This window comes from Manacus vitellinus, unplaced genomic scaffold, assembly GCF_001715985.3.
Source record: "Manacus vitellinus isolate BGI_N305 unplaced genomic scaffold, ASM171598v3 scaffold_42_pilon, whole genome shotgun sequence".
Lineage (NCBI taxonomy): Eukaryota > Metazoa > Chordata > Aves > Passeriformes > Pipridae > Manacus > Manacus vitellinus.
The window spans coordinates 1,751,314-1,777,040 of NW_021940553.1; the positions used below are offsets into that span (position 1 = coordinate 1,751,314).

A 25,727-nucleotide genomic window follows, 5' to 3' on the forward strand; every position below is an offset into this window, starting at 1 on the left:
TTGTGGAAAGAACGAGCTTAGAAAAGGATGGAGGTGCTTTGCCAAGGATCACGCCGCAGGCTAGAGGCAGAAATGGGAATTAAATTCTACATCCCCTGACCTGGGCCAATGGACTTCATATTGCTTTTCCACTTGTGCCTGTGAAATACAAACAGCATGCTTAAGACTTCACCAAAAAAGTCCAACTACTCCCAGTCCTACCATCATTTTACTTCGGGTGAGATGCAAATCATAGGAGAAAGCGCTGAAGTAAGTTTTAGAACTTGTTAAAAAACTGATGGGAGATGGACCCATAAAGTTGGATGTGGTTGGATGCTTTTCTCTCTGGCTGAGCTCTGGGCATATCTGTGGCTCCACAGGGAATTTGCTGGGCTGTGGACCCCCTTTGCTCCAACTCCAGGAGCGGGTCTGCTTGATGTCTGGAGGCGAGGATGGCAGGAGAGGACGTGCCTGGGAGTGGGAAACTTGAGGTGAAAAGCATATTGCACTTCCCCCAAAGCTTCCATCTCAGCTTCTATAAGGGCTCTTAGCGGCTGAGAAGGGAAAAAATCTGTTACGTGTCAGGACTCAAAGCATCCAAAACTTCTCACAAGAGAGAGGGTATTGAAAAGCAGGCCTTTCCAGTACTAGGAATGACACTTCTTCATCCTTAAGCACTAGTGCTCTGTCAGGCCACCACGCGTGCTTGCTGACAAGGTTGCTGGTTTTTCACCACGGCTTTTGATGCATGTGCATTACAGGAGCAGCACGGCCTTTGAGAGGAGCAAAACAGACGTGTTCCGAGTGAAAACCAATAACGTGGGACAAATAAAGAAAATAAGGTACCTGCGCAACAGTTGCTACCACAGCACCTTCTCTGCGAGGTGCTAATCGGATGACAGGCTGTAGAGGTTTTAGCACTGCCATGTTTTATTCATCATTCGTTAACGTGCTCCCATCAAGGTGAAGTTAAGGGGTGGTAAAAGCTTGTTTACTGCCTAAGATTTGAACTGAAGCGTGAAATCACCTACGGTATTGCTTATAACTATCCATGCTCCCCACCAAGAATTGTATTTCTGTCATGTGCAATCATGGGGAAAAACGTTTAGGACTGTTTTTATGTCCCAGTGGAGGTAAATGGGGTTTGCTATCCACTTTTGCTGAATTAGTGTCATGTAAATGATGATTATAATGTTTAACCACCATGTGACCAACCGCTATAAAATTAAAAATTAATAAGTAGTACAAAGAAAGCTGTGAAGAGGTGGTTTAAACAAAATAAGAGGGAGAAGAGAGCAGAAGGGATACAGGGTGGGAAGGGAGTCCCTTATGTTTCAGATATGAAGTGCAAGGTGAATGAATGTATGTGCTGAACGAACGCGGAGAGCTGTGTATGTTTGCGTGCATCCCCTTGCAGGTAACAGCCCACAGATTCACCTATGATATCCATCCACAAATATACTGTTACCTTTAAAATACCCTGCAAAAAATATCCTGTATTTCCTGTAAGTCTTTTGAAACACTTTGGGTAGACGGCTACTAACAGGCGTTCTGTGTATAGTTGCTCTAAGCCCTGCCTAATACACAACATTCCACAAAATCTACGGTGCTAGTGTCCAGTCTTAATCAAAACACCAAAACCAGGGTTGTTCTTCCTCTAGGATTGAGCACGACAACACTGGACTGAACGCGGGCTGGTTCCTCGACCGCGTGATCGTGACCGACATGAACAGACCCCACCTCCGCTTCTACTTCCCCTGCAACAACTGGCTGAGCAAGGAGGATGGGGATGGACTGTATGTCAGAGACCTCGTCGGCAGCCTCAACCCCATGGATGTGCCCAAAAGTAAGGGGTTTTTTTTAAAAAAAAAAAAAAAAAGAAAGAAAAGCTTGGCTTTCCTGTGCTTTGTAAAAAAGGGCGGGGTTGCTTTGAGATGATTTCGTTATATGAAAAGTAATTGCATAGTCTAAGCTGATTTGAGTTTTCTTTATAGCCAGTGGAGAGAGATATAGGAAGATGCAAAATACCTCCAGAGGGTAATTTCTTCTTCCAGTGTTAGATCTGACAGCTTAGGGTGGGATAAATCACTGTTTGGAGAAGCTCCACTTTTTGGTTGAATACTGAAGGATCCATGACGACAACATTAAGTTAGATTAAATGGTCACATGTAGACGAGAGGCATCCTACACACTGGTATCCTCGAGTGCTATCCAAAGAGGCAGCATGGTTGCAGTCCCCTGTATAAAACTGAGTGTTTCCAGGCTCTGGTGATGTCGTGCAGGAAATTTCCGCAAAGAAACAAACAAACCCTCTTGCTGTAACTCTGCGCTGGTTTGCTGTATGTGTATGATATCGATATTGAGCTGGTGCCTGTTTTTCATAGTGGTTTTAAGCTAATGATGTTGAAACAAAGCCAGGACAGCTTGCAAACTCAAATTGGTATCAGCGTGTAGGCCATGTGGTGATGTATACTGCCTGTAACGTGAGTGGGAAGGCGATCAAGATGTGAAAGTGGAGCCAGCAAACCAGTCTCAGGTGCGATGTCAGCGGTTTATCCGCAAGTGCTAAAGAGGAAAATGAGTGGTATTTTCCTGATGGCCTCATCAGTGCACTGCTCCTTTTCCGGGAGCTTGGTTTTGGGCACGGAACTGAAGTACATCCGCCACCAGCTGCAGGTCTGTGGGAAAAGAGAGGTGTATAGTTTGGTGCTAAAAAGGAGAAACTTGTGCTTTTTCTAGCATCTCATCCTGCTGAGTACAGGTAGTAGATTTCTTGCAATAATGTGCTGACACAACCACTTAGGAGCAACCCTTTGGTGAAACCAGTTTGTTGCCAAGCTTAATACAGTGCTGTGAGCATTGACAGATGCTCTAGAAGGGCAAAGAATTGTTATTTTTATTGAGGTCCTGTTTGAAGTTAACACTGCAACAATAAACCAAATTGACCCTGAATTGTTAAGTAATCTTGCCCTACTGAGATACAACCTTCTAAAACAGTTTTGGCATGTTGGATATGTAGGTATTAAAAGACACTGTGTGTGAACTAGTGTGCACAGATAATATTCATTGACAGGAAATGTAGGTGGGAGCATTTTAGAAATGCAGACATCCCCAGGGTGGCTGCCACAGGGGAATGAGATAACGTCTGGAGATATTATCTGCCAAAAACCCACCCAGTTACTGCTGGGGCTGTGTGTACTGAAGTATTTTGCCACTTTTTGCATCCAATTGGTTTGTGAAATGGAGAATTTAGGGACAGTCTTAATGTTAAGAATTAAGAGGCAGGGAGGGTCTGGAGAAAGTAGTGAATGAGTCAAAGCAATACACAATTAAGGAGAGGTTCCCTTGAGGAGGAAGTCAACCATTCAATCTTAATAGATCTTTAAATGACACAACTGCCTTATCTGAATTTATTATTGCCCCTGCCTGGGAGAGATGATTCAAGGGAACGCATGTGATTTCCTCCATCCTGTTCAACACCTGTCTCACAGCAGGAAAGGACTCGTGGGCTAAACCCTCAGCTGGTACAAAAGAGCGCAGCTCCACTGAAATTTCTGGAACAATTTTGCATTTCACCAGCCAGGCAGCAAGTCCCGAGTGCTCACTCCTCTGGAGGAGTGGTTTTGGGTTACAGATGAACCGCTCACTCTGCGCTTCGTACAGGACAAATACAAATAAGATTGTCTCCCAAGGGTGAAAGAAAAGCTTTCACCAGGCATTTGTCAGAAGGGCATCTGTTCTCACCACCTCTGTCAGAGAGAAGAACCCACTTTTGAGTGGCAGTGGGTGCCCCACGGCCGCCCATGTGAATACGGGGAGCGGGGCTGGGGCCAGAGCCACGGGTGAAGGGTTGGAAGCCTTCCAGGTGGCAGGTCTGAATCTGTAAGAGGAGAGGGTTAGCTCTGCTATCTCAGGTTGCAGTTCCCCTTGAACCATAATTAATGAAAGATAAACATTCCCAGAGTGCTGTGGTGAACTGTCAGCTGCAAATGTAAATGTATCTGAATTAATTTGCCTCCCTCTGGATCAGTAAAGGTCTGAAATGAGATTGTGATATGATTTTCTCTGTAAAAGTAATTTGCCCTAAATTTGGTTGGGTTTGGGTTTGTTTGGTGTTTGTTTCTTTTTTTTCCCCAATGGATTAAAATAATGGTGTTTACTCTTTACATATTAATATTTTCTAGGCCACTAGATAACTGAATAATTATGTGGCTTTGTGGGTTTATGTGCCTGTAAAGAAAGATTAGTAACTCTCTCCTAAGTCTGTGTTCCCATTATCAGTGTTCTGTGTGCCATACTCTTCTCCTTTCTATGGCTATGTCTCTTCAATCACTGTTTCCCTTTTTTCTTTAGTTTTTCTTTATAAACTACCCAGTCACTGTTGCTGCCAAACTTAGCTTCATGCTTTGCTTTCATGCTCTATTTGCTGTCACAGTCAGGAATGTTTTTGGAGGTAATCAAACAAGCTTCTTCTGTGTTCCCTCTCCTGCAGCACCTTCAGCTTTTGATCTTCTTCTTGAGAACTTTTCCATCTTTCTCATGAGCATTTTCCTTCCTCCTTGAACTGGAGGTCACTGCTGGGACGTGCATCTTCTCTGTGCTGTGTGTGGGATGAATTAGGACATGAGAAAAATGAACTGCTTTTTTTTGGTCATATTTTTCCTTTGTTGAAGAGGCATCTCAAGCATATTTGAAGGGTGCCTGGACCAAAACAGATCATGCTTATGAGGAAACTCAGCCTCTTTCTTGGTGAGGAGCACAGGCCAACCAGAGAATCCCTGCAGGACTGTGATTTTTGAAGAGGTTAATTTAAAGAGAAAAGCAGAGGAGTTATCAAAAAATGCAGAATATAATATGTAGCAAAACCAGCCAACATATAATGGAAAAAACAGACACACACACTCAAAAAACAAAAGTAAAGTACTTTCCATGGTCCAAATAGAGCTACCAAGAATGGCAGCACTACTTAGCAATTGCAGATGCCTGAGTGATTGCATTTACCTATCCGAGAAAAATGTCTCCCATCAGGTTCCCTGTAGAGTGCCACACATTTCTCAAGGAGAACAAGTTACATTTTAAGTGTTCCTGTCTGAATGATCCTCTATTCCCTGTACTCACATCCGTGGCATCATATGCCAATGGCCCTTTGACAGTGGTAGTGTCACAGATTCTTATTTACTCAGCAGCTGCTACTGGCAGCTGGATCAATTTACATTACAGGTATTAATTACAAGGAAGGGCTATTGTTCAGCTCTATGCTGCTTCACTTGAGTTTATGAAACCTTAGGATTGTATGACTGTGGTTCAGCCTTTATGCAAGGGACCGGCTCAAAACTGAAGTCAGGTGCTTGTTTTCCTTTGAGTGTTGTGGGTTTTGGTTCACTCTGAGGGTTTCTGATGTCCTACCAAAGCAGTGGGGGAGGAGAGCATTCATAATAGCTGGCAGCTGCATTAATAAGATCTACTGACCCCAGTGGAGATGTAAAAGTGCACGAGATTCAGGAGCCAGTCCATAGGATCACAGAATTACTTAGGTTGGAAAAGCTCTCTAAGATCACCAAGTCCAACCATTCTCACGCAACTTCCAAGGCCACCACTAACCCATGTCCCAAACTGCCACATCCACATGGCTGCCCTGGGCAGCTGTATCAGGACAGGACAACCCTTTCCATGAGGAAATTTTCCCAAAGTCCAGTCTAAACCTCCCCTGACACAGCTTGGTCATGAACCAGATTTGTCATGAATCATTTGTGCCCCTCAGTGGACAGACCCTCATGTCTCCCCATCCCATGGTGACTCTCATTTGTCTGGACTTTGCTGGCTCTGTTTCTGCTGCAAGTGGGACACGAGGCCTGAGCTTTTCTCCATCCCTGTGTGTGATGGGTACAGCTTTTTATCATCCAGCTGGAAAAAAGGGAGTCCTGAGAGTTGGTCTTCAGGTGGATTGAAGAGTTTCTCAAGACATAATGCTAAAATATTTTTGCGATGCTAAGTTGTGTCCTGATTCATAAAAGAAGCTGAGGTTTGGTTGGGTTAGATGGTAAGTTGTTTATCCATGGACCATCTTTTCTCTGGGGTGAGCACAGGCAGTTATTCAGCTGGTTGAGGTTAGTCTGGGCTTTCTGCAGTATGACCTCCAGCTATCCTCAGAACAAGGGAAACACATATTGGCTGTTCTTGATTTCCCTTGAAACCTCTCTCTAATCAAACAATTCTCTGCACATGCCCTTTACTATGAGATCATTCATTTACAGAGGGGATGTTCATGCACTCCTTAAAATCACGTTTAAGAGCACAGAGAGCTGAAAACAAATTCAGTCTTCTGTGCAATTGCAGTTTACACTAACCTGTGAAATTTTGCTCAAGTCTTTGCAACCTGCCTGTCGCAAATAGGACTGATTTCCCTCTGGCTTTTTGGCCATCAGCAGCCTGAAATTATTTAGGATTGGACATGATGGACTATAAAAGTGCATGGGACAGCAGCTCATGTCAAACTCTTTCAAGGCTGCCTATTCCCAGTAGGACAGAATGGCTTATGTGACCTCAAACTGTAGAACTCCTTCCACCTCTACTTTTTTGGGTTAAAGTTTAGTCTTATTTGGTCTGTTAATTATGAATGTGAGGAGCACATGTGGGAGAACAACATGTGGCACACCTTGACCTTGAGGATGGGAGAGCCCAACACAGTTTTGTTATGTTTAATTTTCCCATACTTAATTGTCCTGGGAATTGGTCACCTACTGGTTTTTAGTGTTATTACACAAAAAATCGATCACAAGATTAGATCAGGTGTAGCTGTGGGCTACCATCCTGTAGTCTGGATGGTCCTTTGCAGGCAGACATGAAATTTCTGCCTTGACAAGAATGTGCTTTGAACTGGAAGGTTGCTGGCTGTGCCAGTTCTGACCTGATTAGGAGTTGATATATGATGCATCTGAGAGTTTGCATGGATATGTCCCAAGGGTTATGGCTGTAAGATCACAATGAGCAGCTGGGAACTGGATCCCACTAAAGGCAGATGAGTGGTGAAATGTCCCTTGTGTGCTTGTGCAGGCTGAGGGAAGTCTCGGCTTTAAAAAAAATTAGAACAATATTTATTATAATTACAAATGACAGAAGTTCAGATGATCAAGTTGCAGGTCAGTCCCAATCCATTAGTCTTTCAAAAGTTTGCTTGAATCACAGGTCTGCCCTCATCTGGGGCAGAGTTAATGAGATCACCCAAGGAGAGTGAGATAGTTTGTGTTCATGGTGGGTCAGAGGGGAAGACCATGGACATAGAGAGCCACAGAACAGCTTCCTTTGAAGGCAGGAATGGCAGTCAGTGCAGGCTTTATGAAGGCAATCTGTGCATTTGAAGAAGCAGCCTGTGCTGGACTTCCCTGTCCACTGTGCACTTGAAACCACCTGTGCAAGCACACACAGAGTTAACATACTCCAGGTATTCTCTGAGGTTTCTAAATCCACTAGGACCTAAAACTCATATATTTGAGCTGGGAATGTGAGCTGTGTTATTTCTTTCCTCTGTAAAGGAGGCTTGTCCTAAGACTTCACAGTTCGTTGTCCAGAGTTTTACTGTCTTATGAGGCATTGACCTGGCTGTGGTTTGAGGAAACACTCAGCCAAGTCCTTCCTGCTGCCATGGGATGTGCATATCCCTGAGGGCTGGGCTGGATCCAAACTGGAGCTGTGGCCAATATTTCTCAATGACATAGTGGTGGTAGAAGCTCTGGTAAGGGGCAGCATTTGAGATCTGAGGCACCAGTCAACGATGCCCTTTGGGCTTTGCAACCTCATTTTATGAAACATGAACAGTCTGGAGAGCTGGGCTTGTGGCTGACCCCCCATCTCTGGAAGGATTTAAAAGGTGTGTAAATGTGGCATGTGGGGATATGGGTTAGTGGTGACCTTGGCAGTGCTGGGGGAACAGTCTGACTTATTGATCTTAGAGGGCTTTTCCGGCCTAAATGATTTCATGATTCCCAGGGTCGTGTTTCAAAATTAGGTCTCACAGTTTGGAAACTTTCATGATCAGAAAAATGAAAAGAGATTATTTCTGAGGACACAGAAGTGGAAGGAGAGGGAATGAAATATTAATAAGTGTTACCTGCTCATCAAAATTCATCTTTATTTACATTGAGAACTGGAAGTGTATAATCAGCCCAGGAAAATGCAGCTAAATATATTTATGAAATAAATATGAGTTGTTTACTTTTGAGTAATGGTGAATACCCTCTGTGTTAAGGATGAGGCCTTGCTGCATGCTGAAGCATTCAATAAACAAGGTTTGTAGAGGGAGTAATATCTTTTACCACCCCATTGATAACATGAGGGAAAAAAATTGTCAAGCTATCCGGCATACTGAGTACCCAGAAATGTCTTTTATCTTTGGTCAAAAATACTCCAGTTGGTCTCATAAGCACTTTACTCTCCCTGCAAACTTTGCCCATCTTATACCACTGTGTCCAAAATGAGGCAGCTATGGACATTTTACTTGTAATGTATTTTTTTGCCGGTTGTTTTATCTCTAAAGATAGGCAAAAGGAAAGAGAAATTGAAATACAGAAATAAAAAGAAACACTAGTGACTTGTAAACCACAAGGAAGACAGGATGCACAGAGCTCTGAAATGGGATGGAAATAGAGATTTGTAATTCATATCAAGGACTTCATGTTTCAAGAGAAAGAATTTTGAAGAGGCATGAGACATCTCCGTGTATAGATCTATGTGTACCCAATACAAAACAGATAGTACAGCACGTTTGTGAAGATGTGGGATAATTTTGACTAATTATGTCTATATATGGAAATTAATTCAGCTATCAGTTTTAAAATAGAGTAACTTTTAAAAAGATATGATTTATTCAAAGCAAGACTTAAGTAGAGTGAGAATAATAAGGTTTTTAACAATACTGTAAAATTATTTCACTCCTATTTCTGAGCAAAAGTGTTTAACCCAAGAGGATATTTTCAGTGATTTCTTCAGTTTTGATAATATCAGACCTGAGGAAAGCAGAAAACAGATAATTTCTTTTGTGAAATGTCTGCCTTTTTTTGCTGTTGTTTTTTGGTTGGTTTTGTTTTGTTGTGTTTTTTTTTTTTTTTTAATGTTTTTTTTTTTAATGGGCTTCCACCCTGGGGCTGAACTAATGCAAAGTAACGATAAATCTTGGAGAATTAGATGAACAATGATTTCTGCACTGCTGTCACAAGGTGGGTTGCCCCTGTGCTAAGCTCTCTGCTTCTGCAGCTAAACCACTATTGTCTCCTGAGCAAGGTCATTTAAAGCTCACTTCAAAAAGTCATCATTGCTTTGAAGTCGCAGTAGGAACATCAGTTTAGCATATCCTACAAGCAAAGCCTCCTGCATGTGGTAGATTGCCTCTCACAGGCTCTGCAGAGGGATGATCCAGGCTGAATCCTAACACATTAACTGTTTTGATGCACACTTTGACTCCACGTCAGAGCCACAGAAAATGGAGCTGAATCCCACGGTCTCTGGCCTGGGTGGGGAGGCTCAGTGTCAGAGTTAATTACGGGAGGGGCACAAGGCAGAGGTTGAGGGTGGTGCAGTACTCAACAGAGCAAACTCTCTTATCACAGAGTCACAGGATACCCTGAGTCTGAAGGCACCTCCAAGGAACATCAAGGCCAACTCCTGACCCTGCACAGGACAACCCCAAGGGTCCCACCGTGTGCCTGAGAGCGTTGTCCGAACACTTGTGGAATCATTTCTTTCTCCCGTGTGTTGTGGCCTCCTTGGGTGACAGCAATAGCGCCTCTTAAGAAGACACTTTCACAGAGCTCTTATGAGATTAAAGAAATGCTGAACCAGGGCCATGCTATCCTTGGTGCTGTCTCTAAATATGGGCACCCCAGAGGCATCCAGAGGCTCCTCAGCATTTCTCCCTTGCTAAGAAGGTGTTTTGGCAGAGGTTGTCATGGCCAAATGCCACAGAATTTGGGTTAAAAGGGGCCTTTAAAGACCATCTAGTCCAACCCCCTGCAATGAGCAGGGACATCTTCAACTAGATCAGGTTGCTCATAGCCCTGTCCAACGCACAACTCTTCCTTATTCAGCATCCCCTGTGCTCCAGGTGTGCTTGTAACCTGCATTTCCAGTTCGAACCCTTGGTTAAAGGAGCTGTTCCCCACCTCTGAAGGCACAGCTCATTAATAAAGGCAGCTGTCAATTACCCTTGAAAGACATTAATTACTTTTGAGCTCTAAACCGACCTTTTGAATTCAGTGCTCTCCAGGATGGGGAAAAAAAAGTCTTTATCTGTGTGCAGATTGCTTTGTGCAAGAGCAGGACATGATTTTGAGACAGATCTGGCTGCTGGTGAGCTCAGCAGGGCTCCACTGCTTTTGCAGGGGTTGTTTTAGGTGCTCAATACTTTTTGCTCTGTGTGGCTGTGTCTAGGGTCCCTGCTCCTGTGTCACAGAGAGGTGTAATGATCGAGGCTGGGTGAGCTTTCCCCTCTGCAGTGTTCGCAGAGACTGGATTGCTGGACATGAAAAAGCAGCAGGGCACCTCCACCAGGTCAGCAGAAGCTCGTCTAGGAAGAGGAGGTGTTATCCTGGTAGGATGGGCTCTCTCTCAGGACAGACAAGAACTAAATTCAAATGTTTGCTGTGAACCAAGCATATTGGGAGGCCAGGCCCCAGCTTCGTGCCCTAACCATAGGCTGTCTGACATTTTAAGGCTGCTCTGACCAAGAACTCTGTCACTGAGGAACATGCTGTCACCACTGGTATAAAGGAGCTTCCATTTTGACAAGTCAGTCCTTTCCATCAAGAAGAGATTTTGTCAGAAAGTTTCTGGTGGGATGGAATGACTGACTCGATCTGACATCAAGGAACCAAAGCATATGGATGTTAAACCACCTTCCCGAGCTCCTGCAAGAAGACTGTGGCAGACTCAGGTTGAAATTGTACCTCGTCTACAGATTCAAGCCCCTGCTCTCTCCCTCTAGCAACAATTCTTTTCACTTTTCGCACAAACCACGGAAGTATTTCTTCTCCAGCAGCAATTCAGAGACAGTGGTAGTGCCTCTCCCCCACCTCCACGCCTTCCCAAATCTGCCTGCTCAGTGCTGAGCAGCAGAGAGTGGATCTCAAACATTGCCGCCCTTGGAAGCACTGTGAAAACAGAAGGATAATTGCTAAAAGTTGCCCTGTGAGAGGAATCCGTTGCTGCCTATGGCTTGGTTCCCTGCTTTTAACCCTGAGTGTTTTGCCACCGAGGGCCATGGCATTTCTCAGATGTCGGATGCTGAGGGGCTGCCCTGCTCCGTGGCAGGTCGTGCACACGGCAGGTAGGCAGGGCTGTCTAGCTGGGAATTCACTGTGCCCTGCAGGAGGTGATAACACTAGGTAATGAAGCACAGCCGACTTTGTTTTCCTGCCCAAATCTCCTGCTTCTGCTGCTACAAACTCGGCAGACTGTGTGTAAACACCCTATCTAATGCTCCAGATAACAGTTGCTACAGGATTTCTTTAGGCAATCGCATCCTATGGTGGTTCAAGTGACCATGATATCATATTGCTAAATAAATGGCATTAACAGATGAATATCACACAGCTGAACAGTCACCTGCAGCTTGCAGGTGGAAGGATTTGACTGGGATATATCCACGTGTTTTCCATGGCTGGGGGCAGGACAGAGGCTGCACAAGAGCACCCAGGGGTGCTGGGTCTGGATAAAAAGATTCTGAGCAATATGCTGGGTTAGTGCTGCCCCCAGCTCATCGGGATGGCATTGGGAACAGCCTGGATGGGGAATAGTGGGAGGCAGGAGACCAGCAGCCTCATTCCCTTTGCCCCCCAGGAGCAGCATTGGGAGTGTATCACATTCGCAAAAATAATTCTCTTGGGTCTCGCATGGAGAGAGCCTGACTCCAGCCCACAGTGCAAGATTAACCTTTCCTCCTCGCTGCTGAGAAGCTGAGGCTGAGTTAATCAGCAACAGACAAGCTGATGGACTGTCACACCTCTGCTAAATTAATGCAGTGGGGTTACATCAGTGCCACCCCACTGCTTCGCAGGGATGGCATCCTGGCAATGTCTTCAAATGCTTCTTTGGGACAGCTTTGTCTGCGTCAGTGTGTTGGATGAGAGATGTCAGAGGGAGCTGAGTTGTCTGTTAGTGGAGCAGACACCCAAGTGTAAAGAGAAGGAAGGTGCTCTAACCACAGAGGGCATTTGCACTTGTGTTGCAATGGGAAGAGGAAAGACAGCAGAAAATAGCTACTGCTCTTCCTACTGATTTTTCTTTGCTGTTCTGCTCTTGGCATCTTGCAGTTCGTGCCTCTGAAGCTGCTAATTTTGCTCCTAGGAAAGCTCCCCTCCCCGTGCCTGTGCTGCAGTGAGCCTGCACTGCTCGATGGAGGCACAGCTTTTACATTAGCATTTTGCATGTTCACAGTGCTAGGAGAAGCATTCAGGAAAAAAAATATCCAGGCAACATCTTGATCCCTGTTTTGCAGATGAAGTCAGAGCCATGTATTGAAATTAATTAAAAAAAAAAAAAGGCAAGTTGGTATTTTTGAAAAGATGCTGCTGCTAAGGGCTTAAAGAATCATCCACCCATGCTCAAAATGAAGAGTGCTTGACTTAAGCCAGATCTCTGCCTGGCTGCAATGAGAGCTTTTTCTTGCATGCTTTTAGCAGCTGAATTCTCACTGTTTTTTTGAGAGGTAGCTTTCCTTTCTATTTAAATTTTCACATCCACCATGTCATTCTGTAAGATGTGCTGATGTATAAAGCAAAGGACCCCTGAGCAGCATGAAATGCTCCTGTCCCTGCTGCAACTGAGTGTTGAATTGCTTAGAGAGGGAGAGAGTTCTGGCAAAAATTCAGTGTGGCTCAGGACTGATCTTGTTTGCTTCCTGGGAGATGGAGGAGCAACGATTTTCCTGTAAGCAGACCTGAGAGGTCCTGACCCCAGGTGTGGGGTCAAGCTGCAGTGCACAGTTTCACAGTTGTAAACGTGAAAAAAATAAAAGGGAAAACCTGATGAACAGAGGCTAGGCATGATCCCATAGTCTGTGAAGCAGGGATGTGCCATGACTTCTGCCAAGGACCTCTAGTGCTCTTGGAGTGGCTTTGCCCATGGAAACACATCAGCACGGAGAATGGGCCTGCCAGCACGTGTTCTGCACCCCAGCCTTGCTTACACTTTAGGGGGCAACATAAACCCCTCACAGCACAGTGCCCTGTGATTGCCACCAGCTCAAAATAACCCACCTGTGGTCTCAGGAATCAGCTCTGCCACGGGGCTCTCTGTGCTGACACTCCGTGTGTGTATAGAGCCCTTGGGACCGCTTAGTGTTCCGAGCAGGTTGTCAGAGGATGTCATTCTGTACCTTAGATTTGAAATACAGCCATGTTGAGAAACCTGTCAAGGTGTTTGATCTGGCACATAGTTTTACCAATGTTTTTCTTGCTGACCAGACGTTATTTTTGCAGAAGCTGTACAAGGTGTCCCCCCTGCCCTGTGTTTGGTCACTGCTCCTCATTGCTCTTCATGGACTTGTTCTCTGCATGTCCTCCTTGATGCTCTGCATGCATTCAGGCATCCTTCTGGTCTGTATTTCAAGTGGCATAAACCCTTATCCTACAAGGGCAATCTAAGTTTGGCTACTGTTGCTTGTCCTTTTGAGGATCCTTTTATCCCATCGGGTTCTTCTGGCCCCTGAAAAGTGGAGTGGAAAATTAATCACTGACATGAGAAAAAAATATTCTAGAGGAGGTGCATAGAGCAAAGCTTCTGGAAAAATGTGGTCTGTGATTAAAGATCTCACAGTGGGTCAGTTTTAGTTAGAGCAGCTTAGTGGCCAAGTGGGAGCTGTAAATTGCACCATCTCCATCCCTGGCTAATGCAAATGAACTCTTTTGGTGTCGGTACAGCTCTAGCAGGCTGCTAGAGCTCTGTGAACTGAAGCAAAAGAGTTAAAGAGAATCATTAAGGCATTTTCTCCCTTGTCTGAGCCTGGACCTGTCCTCCTCTTTCTTGTTATTTAGTATTTATTGCAGTTTTATCGTTATTATTTTATTTGCAGTGGCATGTTTTGCGATGGGGCGCCAAGGATGTCAGCTCGATTTTCAGCCTTTTCCCAGCACAGTCATTAAACTGTGACAGGTGATTTTCCCTTCTGTTTAGGCTCTGCTTTTGTATACCTCACCCTGGGAGCTGAGAGCATCATTATAATTCAGGGGATGGTCCAACAACTGCTTTTCATATGTTTGCTCTCACATCCTCTGCCTCAGCAGGAGCATGTGCACCAGAGTGTCTGCTGTCTTTTAGAATAATTTTTAATATGCACTGGTTATGGTGGAGGAGCTGGAGGACCTGTTCTGGGAATGGTAACCCAGTGTTTGTGATATTCCATGGCTCCTGAGGGAATCCATTTCTGGAGTTGGCTGGGAAGCCCAGAGAAGGTTTTCCCCTAAATTTGCACCTGCCAGAGGGAAAAGAGTTGCAAATCATGAATCACAGTTAACAGTTGGACTTGAAGATCTTAGAGGTCTTTATCAGCCTTAATGATTCTGTGGTGCAGAAAATTTTGTTTCTGCAAAGGATGTACATGTGAGACCTGTGCATTTGACCCTTTCATTGGAGCAGAGTGTCTGGGACTCAGAAATAAAGAGCTGAAGTAGCACAGAGCTTTCAGTGTCAGCTGCCCAGGGCTCAGTAACAGAGACTTTGTTGAGGGCATATCATGTGCTGTTCAGCTGTAGATTTTGCATTCCTTTTCATCAGTTTAGTTTTGTGTCTTTCTGTCTGCCTCCAGCACTGGTTTGTCATGGAAGATACAGCACCAGATGTTTGTCACGGCTGTTTGCCTGGAGGAGCAAGGTAGTCAGGTAGACTTGAGTGGTAGGTTCTGAAGTTTGGCCCAGATAAAGTCACACTGAAGGTCATGGGAGTTTTGTCATTGGTTTCAGAAGAAGCCGAGCTCTCGTTGGCTGTCCTTGGGAACAAAGTGAGTCCCACTCTGATCCATCTGAAGAACTTGCTTTTCAAACTCACGTACATGACATGTGTGGAGTGTTTGTGGTGTGGCTCACCCACAGGGTTTTTGTGTTGCTTTTTGCCACACATGATGTATCTTCACAGTGTCACAGCTCCTTGGATTTACTCCTGTTTCCCCATCAAATGAAAAAGATTGTTGTGGGTTTTTTTTTTTAAGCTCAACAGGGTGGCTACCTTCACATTTTTGTGTTTATGCAGTGACTGACCTTTCATAGAATCATAGAACCAGAAAATGGTTTGGGTTGGAAGGGACCCTAAGGATTATATTATTCCAAGCCCCTGCCATGGACAGGGTCACCTTCTAGGTTGTTCCAAGCCCTGTCCAACCTTGGACACTTCCAGGGATGGGGCAGCCACAGCTTCTCTGGGCAACCTGTGCCAGCCCCTCACCACTCTCACAGTCAAGAATTTCTTCTGTATATCTGATCTGAATTTCCCCTTTTTCAGTTTGATTCCGTTACTCCTTGTTCTATCACTACACTACTATTTCCTCAAAGTACTTGTCACCAGCCAGGCTTAATATAAACTAAACTGTAGAAATAGCTCTAGGACAGCACTGGGATCAGAGGGGTCAGGTCTGAGCTTGGGCAGACGGCTGGCTCTGTAACTCTGTAACTCCTTGACAACTGGAGAAAGCAAAGCTTGTATGTAGGTCCTAGTTCATTTAACGCCCCTTTTATCAACATGAAGATTTTCCCTTTCTCATCCTCTTCACCTTTCAGTGTCAAGGCCAGGAACTGAGTGATCTGTGCTCTTGCCCTGGGCAGTGAATACGCAGTGTCGGAGTTCTGCCTATGGATTTTATTCCTCATATGGAGAAGAGGGTCAGTGTTCCAAGAGCCATCGTTCAGACAAACTTTCAAGAGAGTATCAGCCCAGCCTGAGTTGTTTTGTGACGTTATGTTCTGCATCAAACCTCTGAGTTATTAATGTGTTGTGATTTGTGCCTCTCTCCTTGCAGTCAATAAGTACGTGGTCCGGGTTTTCACTGGTGAAGTCAGCGGCAGTGGAACAGATGCAGATGTCTTCATTAACATCTTCGGTGAGAAAGGAGACACAGGTATTCAAATGCAAATAATTTCCTAAAATATTTCCTCCTGCTCTGCAGGACTGTGATCTGAACAACTCACAAAGGCGACATGGCAAACGCAGAATAATTTGGCTGAGTGAAGGGCACGACAAGTGGTGGTTTTAGCTCTGGGGCTTCTCACATCCACATCCCCTGGAAGCTGCGACTGCAGTGCAGCAGTCATGGCTGGGCTGTGACCGAAGTTACCTGCCACTAAAAAACCCAAACCCTGGGGAAATGCAGCATAAACCACCCGCAGGAAGCGGTGGAGGAAGTGCCGGTCCACTTAAGCATCCAACACCGATGTGTATTTACAGTGCATGCATTGAGAGCTCTGTGTCTCATTTTCTGGGTCCCTGCATGGGTAACGATGTCCCTTCTGTGTGGCAAATGTTGGGGCTGAGCCTGCCTGGCCATTTGGAAAAATAATCTCACCAAGGTTTGTGTTAGTCGGCTTTAAAGCAATGGTGTTAGCTTTTTTATTTCTTTTATTTTTTTTAATGTAGATTGTATGCAAAAGTGGTCTGGAAACATTAAATTAGTCCTTTAAAAAATATTTTTAACTGAAAAATAATAAAATATGTGCCTGAACCAAACTCTTGGGGCCATAGAGAAAAGTGGGTGGAAATTCCTGGAGACCCAGAGAGCAAATATTCTCTCTCTTCTACACTGCACCTATCCTATCAAATTCAAGAAATAATGATATTATGTCTGCCAAGTATCCTTGAACAGATGATGAAAGCTAGTGGATGGGGCTCATCCTTGATTAATCCTCCAGACTTTTACAAGGGGATTCATCTGATCTCACTGAAGACATCCAAAAAGTGGGAGTCCAAATCTAAGCTGGTTGTCCTGGCACTCTGTCATATCTACACAAAGAAATAACACCCTTGCCCACTGACACTTTTCCCTGCACTGGTGCCTTGGGTGAGTTCAATCCAACTCACAGCATCGCTCGTGCAGGAGCAATGTTGGCTGCAACCACAGTCAGAGCTTTAATACTTTTCATAAAGGCAGATTCCTGTGAGATCAGGAAAAAGCCAACAGCCCTGGCTGGGTCCTAATTTGAAAATAAATCCTTCCTGTCGGATGCAGCAAAGAATTCCGTGTCCCGAAATGTCAAAATCTGCAGCTTGTGACCAAAGCCTTTTTTTTGAACAGTTTGGAGATTTTCAAAGACATTAAAAATAAAAGGGAAATGTGGTAATATTAAAAAAAAAAAGAAAAAAGAAAAAAAGATTTAAGAGCCATCTGGATATATATTTCTGAAAGCTCTGAGAGCTGTAAGTAACTGTGACATTAGAATGGAAATCCTGGTCTTTTGTGTGCTCGAGAAAAGGTACCCTTTTTATTAGAATATAAAGTCCTCTGCCTTTACCTTGAATCCTGGTTGCAGAGAGCTGATACCTGGGGAATATTTGATTCAGCCAGTGATGACATTCCTAAATATTCCTTTACTTACAAACACACATGTGCCAGTAACCCTTTCCTCCTTGGAGTTATTATTTATTATTTTTTATTTGTTTGTTTAATCTTATTTAATTTTTTATCTTTTTTTTTTTTTCCCCCTCAGGTGTGAGGAGACTGGACAATGACAAAGACAACTTTGAAAAAGGAGCAGAGGACAAGTTCACACTTGATGCTCCAAATCTGGGAAAATTAAGAAAGATTAATATAGGGCACAATAACAAGGGAGGCTCTGCTGGCTGGTTCCTTGCAAAGGTTAGTTACTCATGATAAATGCAATATAAGCGTGCCAGGGGTCAAAATATCCCACTTACCCTCTCAGGGGTCTGGTACCAAGAAAATGTAAGGATAATTGCTGGTGATACAAGTTACTGAGAGAGTCACAAATCAAGTTTTCACCTTTCCGGAAGTTTCCTCTTCAGGACTTGCTGTTTCTGCAGAGCAAAGAGGGCTGATGAAGTGCTGGCAGCAGCCTGGTGCGTGCCAGCATGGTGCATCTCAAACAGGTGCAGCAAATTCAAATTGGACAATTAGAATTCCAGTTGGGTAGTTTGGTTTCAAACTAAAAGAGGGCTGATCTGGATTAGACATGAGGAATAAGTTTGGGTTTTTTTTTTACAATGAAGGTGGTAAAACACTGGCACAGGTCCTGTCTCAATCACAGCAGTTTGTTTGACCAAGGAGGATGAATTCTCCAAGCCAGGGCCTCCAAGCCCCCTCTCATTCTGTTGACTTAACTCATTATCAAGACCATAAAGATACCAGAGTCTAAGAAATATCTGTTGGGTCTGTTCACACTGGAAATCTGCAAACTTACAGCTTGGCCAAGTTTAAGTGATTTGTCATTGGCACATCAAAAGAGATATACCTGCCACAAAGATCCCTTTCTTCCTCTTTCCTGCTCATTTTAATCTGCTGCTATAAGGTAGGAAGGTATTATAGCTTTTAGTGAAATGGTTGAAGGAGTATTTTAAAAGGAGAAATCCATGACTCTTCCCTCTAGTCTCATTTTCTTTTAATGTTTTTTTAATGCAATTTAACATAGCTGGCTTTAATCCACAGAAGATCTCACCCCAGATTTGTAAATCCTAGGTAAGAGAGTGGTTTGATGGGTTACAAATGCAAATATTAGCACATGCTTTTCCACCGTCACCATACAATGCAGGAAAAGTTATGATGTTGGTTGTCCATGAAAAATGCAGAAATGAAAAACAGAGCAGTTGTGCTCAGTGTAACAGAGCACAGTGAGGGGGAAAAAGCACAGAAAAAGAACCTCATTCTCACGTCACAGGTGATGTGACATGTTTTTTAGTGTCGGTGAGTTTGCTAAGTCCCTAAGCCTGGAGTAGCGATGACTTGCCGCCAACACTTTAACCCTACCACAAGCCTCCAAGATGTTTGTGGTTAAGTGGAAAGCAACTTTTAGCTTGCAAATTCACCTGGAAAGTTCAGAGAACTGAGCTAAAATATCTCAGTTATTGTCTACTGTTGGTAGATGGTTTTGTGCGAGTTGCTCCGATACTTGGAGGCTCTAGCGTTCTCACTCCTGAATGAACCTGTTCTCAAGTTTCTTGTGTTTTCAGTGTGGCTTATCCTCAGAGATGGTTTTCTGCCTCTAAATTTATGAATAAACCCATTAGAAGGAACCCAAAGAGGATCAGCTGGTAGAGAGGAATCAGAGTGTTGATATTTCTCCTGAACCTCGTCTGTTTTATTCTCTAACACTCCAGCACGGCACTGCTCTCTCATCCTGACAACCCCAGCCCTGGCAGATGCTGATGTCTACGAAGGCACAACGAGAATCAGTGATGCTACAGGCAACAGCACGGTGTGGGATGAGTGACAGGAGGGGAAGCTCTGTTTTCCAGAGAATGGCTTCATAAATTTATCCAAAAAGACAGATTTCAGATTCTCCCTGTTTGTTGAGAAAAGTGTCAAGGGCTTTCTATCCACAACAGTGATTTTTTTTTTCTCCTCTGAGGCATAAGCCATGCAGAGGAATAGAGATTTTGATTTCTTCTCTTCTTACCAAAATTCTTTAGTACCCTTCTCTGCTGTTTTAAGATACTACAGTAACTCTATCTATGGCAGGCTTCGGGAGCCCAGAAGAAGATATTGGTAAGAAACGCCTCAGCAGGAGGTGCAAAAAACTACCATCTAGTATTAAAGGGGAAGATTGTTCCCTAACTTGTTTTATTAAAATATCACCGAATCCTATGGTTTGGTTTGACAGGGGCCTTCAAGACAATCTATTTCCAACCCCCTGCCATGGGCAAGGGATGCCTTCTGCCAGACCAGGTTGCTCCAAATCCTGTCCAACTTCCAGGGATGAGGCAGCCACAGCTTCTCTGGGCAACCTGTGCCAGGGCCTCACCACCCTCACAGCCAGGAATTACTTCCCAATATCCCATCTAACCCTGCCCTCTGGCAGTGGGAAGCCATTCCCCCTTGTCCTATCAGTTCAGACCCTCATCCCAAGTCCCTCTCCAGCTCTCCTGTAGCCCCTTTAGGCACTGGAAGGGGCTCTCAGGTCTCCCTGGAGCCTTCTCTTCTCCAGGTGAACCCCCCCAGCTCTCCCAGCCTGGCTCCAGAGCAGAGGGGCTCCAGCCCTCAGAGCATCTCCGTGGCCTCCTCTGGACTCTCTCCAGCAGCTCCACATCCCTGTGCTGTTGTTCCCCAGGGCTGGAGGCAGCTCTGCAGGGGGGTCTCACCTGAGGGGGCAGAGGGGCAGAATCCCCCCCCCCACTGCTGCCCATGCTGTGGGATCAGCCCAGGGCACGAGGGTTTCTGTGTTGGGTTATGTCCATCCTCTCACCCACCAGCCCCTCCAGAACCTTCTCCCCAGGGCTGCTCTTGATCTGTTCTCTGTCCAGCCTATGTTTGTGCTTTGAATTGCCCCAACCCAGGTGCGGGATCTTGCACTTGGCCTGGTTGAACTTCATAATGTTTGCACAGCTCCACCTCATTGGTGGTCCAAAGAGCCAAATCCCTCCAAATTAGAAGCTGTTCCTACTGCAGGGTATCACGGCTGCCTTTGCAATGGTTCCACCCTGGAATAACTGATCAGGATAAAGTGATGTTACTAGGTCACACGAGCTGATCTGATGGTCTTGATTTGCCCTGGAATTCCTAGGTGTTATTTTATAACAAGGCCCTAAAGCAGAGAGAAAGAACACAGCCTGTTCCCAAGGCAGAACAAAGAGCTTGTCGCTCAGCCGATGGAGAAGAGTAGCCAGCAAACATGCTCTGGAGAGAGGGAAGACAGGCCAACCAGCTGGTCTTGATAGCAGAGACATCTGGTCTCGTACACCACGAGAGATGCAGAGTGGGTTCACTGGATAAAAAATGCAGAAGGAAAAAGCTGGTTTTTTACTCAGTGATTGTCTGAAATTGTATCAGTACTAATTAGGGAGTGGAGAGGGATCTGCTCGAGTACTGAGTATGTTAAATACCAGGTCAGAGTGTGTACATTAAGCTTCTGCTCTTCTGCCACCCCTCGTGTAACACCTTTGCTTTTTCCTTTTTTTTTTTTTTTTATTTTCCAAAGTGCTGTTTCTTTTTTCTCTCAGGTGATCATTGAGGACATTGGCAATAAGTGTGTGTATCAATTCCCGGTTGGACGCTGGTTTGCTTTAGATGAAGACGATGGAAAAATCCAGAGGGACATTCTTGTTGGGGGCACCGAAGCCACAGGTAAATTTGTAGGCTGAATCTGTGGTGGAAAATGGGAAGTTAATGCTATTAGCCATGTTTTCTTGAGAAGACTGAATGCCTTATGCTTAGGGAGATCTGCAGTGAACCATCTGCTCGTAGCAGGATGTTTTGTACAAGGGTCCCCGAATTACCAGCTTATTTCCCCCCTCTTTATCTCACTGGTGACCCTGTGCAGGACCTACAAGCTGGTTTATCACCCGAGGCACCTGGATAAGGGCCTTATGGGCAGAGGGTAAAAGATCCAGCTTGTACTTCAGCAAGTCTCTCACCAGTTTCTAGGGAGTGGTTTGCTATTTCCACAGTCACCAGTGTGCCACACAGTTGCGAATATTGTACTTCGTGTTCTTGTCTGGGGAACTACGCATCCTTTTACAAAATGAGAAAGGCAGTGCTGATCCCTAAATCAGTCTTTCTTATTATCCAGCATGGTTAAAGCAAAGACAACCAAAATTCATGTCTCTGTTAAAAGAAACTTGCGTGCAAAGTCAACAAAAGAACTCACCACAAGGCAGAAGATTATTTGGATGGTGTTCTGCCTGTATTTATTTATTTATTAGCATGAAGGCAAACACTTCGACCATGCATGTAACAGCTGTTCTTTACTTCCTTGCATGGTCTTCAACATCTGCAGGCCTTGTATTCCCCCTGCATGTGCATGAGGAAAGTGGTCTGGATGCAGATTCCTGACTTCAGGATGCTTGTTAAGAAAAATTAGGGGAAGATGGGAAAGAAAACAGAAATGTAATTCATTTGGTAAAAGCTTCCTTTATTTTTTACCATTCATGGCTGTGCATTCTTTTTTCCTGCTCTCATGAGTTTTGTTGAAGATACATCCAATAGTAAAGCATGCTTGAGTCGAGTTTTTAATGTAAATTTCAAAGGGAGGATAATTTAGACGAGAGTGAGTTCTGATGTTTCTACTTCATCCAAAGTCCCTATTGAAATTTCTGGCTGATTTAATCAAAGAACTTATCTTGGGCCCCAACTACTTTTTACATGCTCCCTAAGACATTGTTAAGAGTGTTTTAGGTGTCTACTTTGTGCCATGAGACAGGTCTAAGGTGTAGTTGCCTATGAGCCTTTTGAGAGGTAAGGTTGTAGGAAGAAGTGTTTTCTTTCTTAGACCCACAGTTTGAACTAGGAAAAAAAAAAACAAACAAACAGAAAACCAAACAGGACACTTTTATGTATATTGGCTTCCCTTCAGAAATATTTTTCTTTTTTCCAGCTGGGTTAGTATCTCTCCCAAATTTTGTTTTGCTGAGAACTTTGGGCTCTCATAGTGACTATGGAGGTCCTGGTGGCTTCAGCAGCATTATAAACTGCTGATCTGAAGTTTCCAGATTTTTGTGATGCTGAAGATCTTGCCACCACTGTTTAAAGCAGCACTTTTCCATCCTCTCAGCACTCCCTGACACATTTAGTGCTTGGTATCTCTCAAAATCCACCTACTTAGTTGCCAATTCAGTTTTATCGCCTTTCTTCACCTAATCATCACCACATGGTGAATAAAAAAACCATTGGGCCATATGATAGGGATTTTGTCACCCCAAGCCTGTTTCTCTTGGACAGTCTGAAGATAGATGTGTATTTTTCAGAGTTACATGTGGGACAAAAACAAATGAAGCATTGCACTGTGTCTAAGTCAAAAGTCAAAACAGATCAGTGGGAAACCCATAGAGTCCGAGCTAAATCCAATCAAAATCAGAATTCTCAGACTCCTTTCCTCCCTTCTTTTTTTCCTAACTAAACTCCTGATTCCTTTAGGTATTGTGTACAACGTGGCTGTAGTGACAGGAGATATCAGAGGAGCTGGCACAAACTCCAAGATCCACATAATCCTCCACGGCTCCAAAGGCTTAAAGAACAGTGGGAAGATTTTCTTGGAAGGAGGTGAATTTGAGCGTGCCAGGACAGATCTCTTTAACGTGGAGATAGCTGCTCTTCTCAGCCCTCTCAGCAGGGTCAGCATTGGGCATGATAATTGTGGAGTCAGTTCTGGCTGGTTCTGTGAGAAGGTGAGACTAAAATTATCATAAACTCGAAGAATCATTTAGGTTGGAAAAGACCTCTGAAGTCATGGAGTCCCAGCATTAAGCCAACACTGCCAAGTTTTTTTGTCTGTAGGCAGCTGTCAGACTGTCTCCTGACCCCACCCTGACCCCAACAACCAAGTACAGTTTAAAAATAAATAAATAAACCTGCTTTTGTTTGGATGGCAATATCCACGACTTAACTAGTCAATACTATACATCATGCATGGGAGTAGCTGATTGCCTCAAAGGCACATTAGATGCATAAGTCAATCACTCGCTAATTGGGTTGATTGCCCCTCTGCAGTCACAAAGAGAGAGATTTTTGTTTGCTCAACTCCAAAAGCACCTTCAGACGGACAGAATTGCAGCCTTGGATTGTGCTGAGCGTTTCAAAGTTATCACCTCTGTTCAGACTTCCCTGAAGTTTCTAGATGCTGCTCTGGAGCTCAGAAACTATTTTAAAAAAAAGAAAATAAAAAAAAAACCCAAACAAACAAACAAACAAAAAACCCCAGAAACTAACAAAACAGTACAAAACCAAACACAAACAAACAAACAAAAACAAAAACAAAAAACTAAAACAACCCATCAACAAAAAGTGGCTGACCTCGGCTGTTACTGGGAGGTAGTGGGGCAATATGTGATGTGAGGTCATGTGCAAGGCCAGCAGGAGGTGATGAGAGGATAGGGAGGGGGGCAGCTGCCTATCCTGAAGCGATGTGGAAATGCAGTTTTCCTGGAAAGCAAAGTCAGCTTAGAATGTGTTCGAAGGCTTTTCGTATCTTGTGTGTTCTGCAAAGCCCTGCCGTGCACTGGTGTGGTGCAGGGCTGGCTCCTGCAGCCACCCTGCCTGCTCCCATTCCCTTCCCCTCCTGGTGTTTCACCTCTTCTTGGTTGACCCCTTTTGATGTGCTGCTGCAAAAATGGGAATAACAGGACGGATGGGTTGTAACTGTACTGCAAATTGGGAACTGTGCAACCAGTCCTGTTCACGTTGGTCCAGAAAACCTGATTTTGAGAGCAGGACCAAGATCTCCAGCTCTGTGTCTGCTTTGGTATTTAAATTCTCAGGATCGAGGTGCCGGGGGGGCTGCCAGTAGCAGAATATTCAACCCCATTTTCCCAATCTCTTTTCCCAGGTGGTGGTTTACTGCCCATTCACTGGTATTGAGCAAACCTTCCCATGTGGGAAATGGCTGGATGAAGATGAAGGAGACGGTCTTATAGAGCGGGAACTCTATGAAATGGTCTCTTTACGCCAGAAGAGACTGAAAAGTAGGTAAAAGTGTCCAGGGCTTGCTGTGACCATCACCCCCTCTCCCACAAGCAACATGAGTGTCACCTGAGTGACATGGGACTACCCGTAGTCAGGTAGAGGTGAACTGAGTCATTGAGTCACAGAATGGTTTGGGTGGGGAGGGATATTTACAGACCATCTCATTCCAACACCCTGCCATGGGCAGGGACACCTTCCACTAAACCAGGTTGCTCCAAGCCCCACCCAATCTGGCCTGGGACACTTCCAGGGATCCAGGGACAGCCACAGCTTCTCTGGGCAACCTGGGCTAAGGTTTCACCACCCTCACAGCCAGGAATTCCCTCCCAGTATCCCATCTAACCCTGCTTTCTGACAGTGGGAAGCCATTCCCTCTTGTCCTGTCCCTCCATTCTTTGTCCCAGGTCCCTCTCCAGCTCTCCTGTAGCCCCTTTAGGCACTGGAAGGGGCTCTCAGGTCTCCTCCTGGAGCCTTTTCTTCTCCAGGTGAACCTCCGCAGCTTTCCCAGCCTGGCTCCAGAGCAGAGGGGCTCCAGCCCTTGGAGCATCTCCATGGCCTCCTCTGGACTCTCTCCAGCAGCAACACATCCTTCTGATGTTGTGGCATAAGCTTCAGCTTTGAACATCCTGCTTTGAGGAGTTTAAAATGAAACTTCTACAATGTTTTGAAGAATTACTCTCATTTTCTTAGGGGAAGAGGTTTGACCTGTCAGCCTTCCTAGGTTCATTGTGCTTGGGGCTTCCTCAGCCACCATCTTATGTTTGCAGACGAGCCAGGCTACGTTTCTTATCACTACAGAAGCAAAGTTTTCTTGTTTGAGATGGAAACAAAACCTAAATACAGTACAAAGACAACCCCGAGAGAAAAAAAAAATGGGAAGAAAAACAAAACTCTTCCTGCTAACTTCAACTTCTTTTTTATTCTTGACCTTAGAAAAATAACCAGCGTAAGTCCTGTCCAGCTACTAAATGTGCCTCCCGAGGCACAGGGGCGCTGAATTTGAAGGCTTCTCTCTAGAGGGAGGCAATGGCACACGTTTGCAGGGAGGAGCTGCTCTGTGCCTTGCCGAGCAGTGCACGGGCATGTTCATCATGCTCGTCCATCCACACGGGCTCCAGCACCGGCCTCGCTTCGCTGGCTGGTTTTGCAC

The 25,727-nt window shown here is 44.7% G+C and overlaps 1 protein-coding gene across 1 annotated transcript in view; it reads left to right on the plus strand.

Moving 5' to 3' along the window:
* The window catches only part of LOXHD1 (lipoxygenase homology domains 1), a 152,649-nt gene that overhangs the window by 25,570 nt on the left and 101,352 nt on the right, over nt 1-25,727 (plus strand). The window contains exons 4-10 of the mRNA XM_018078765.3: nt 741-821; nt 1,641-1,825; nt 15,977-16,075; nt 17,658-17,806; nt 21,121-21,244; nt 23,033-23,283; nt 24,441-24,576. Coding sequence (XP_017934254.2) covers nt 741-821; nt 1,641-1,825; nt 15,977-16,075; nt 17,658-17,806; nt 21,121-21,244; nt 23,033-23,283; nt 24,441-24,576 — 1,025 coding nt within the window. The remainder of the gene's footprint in view (nt 1-740; nt 822-1,640; nt 1,826-15,976; nt 16,076-17,657; nt 17,807-21,120; nt 21,245-23,032; nt 23,284-24,440; nt 24,577-25,727) is intronic.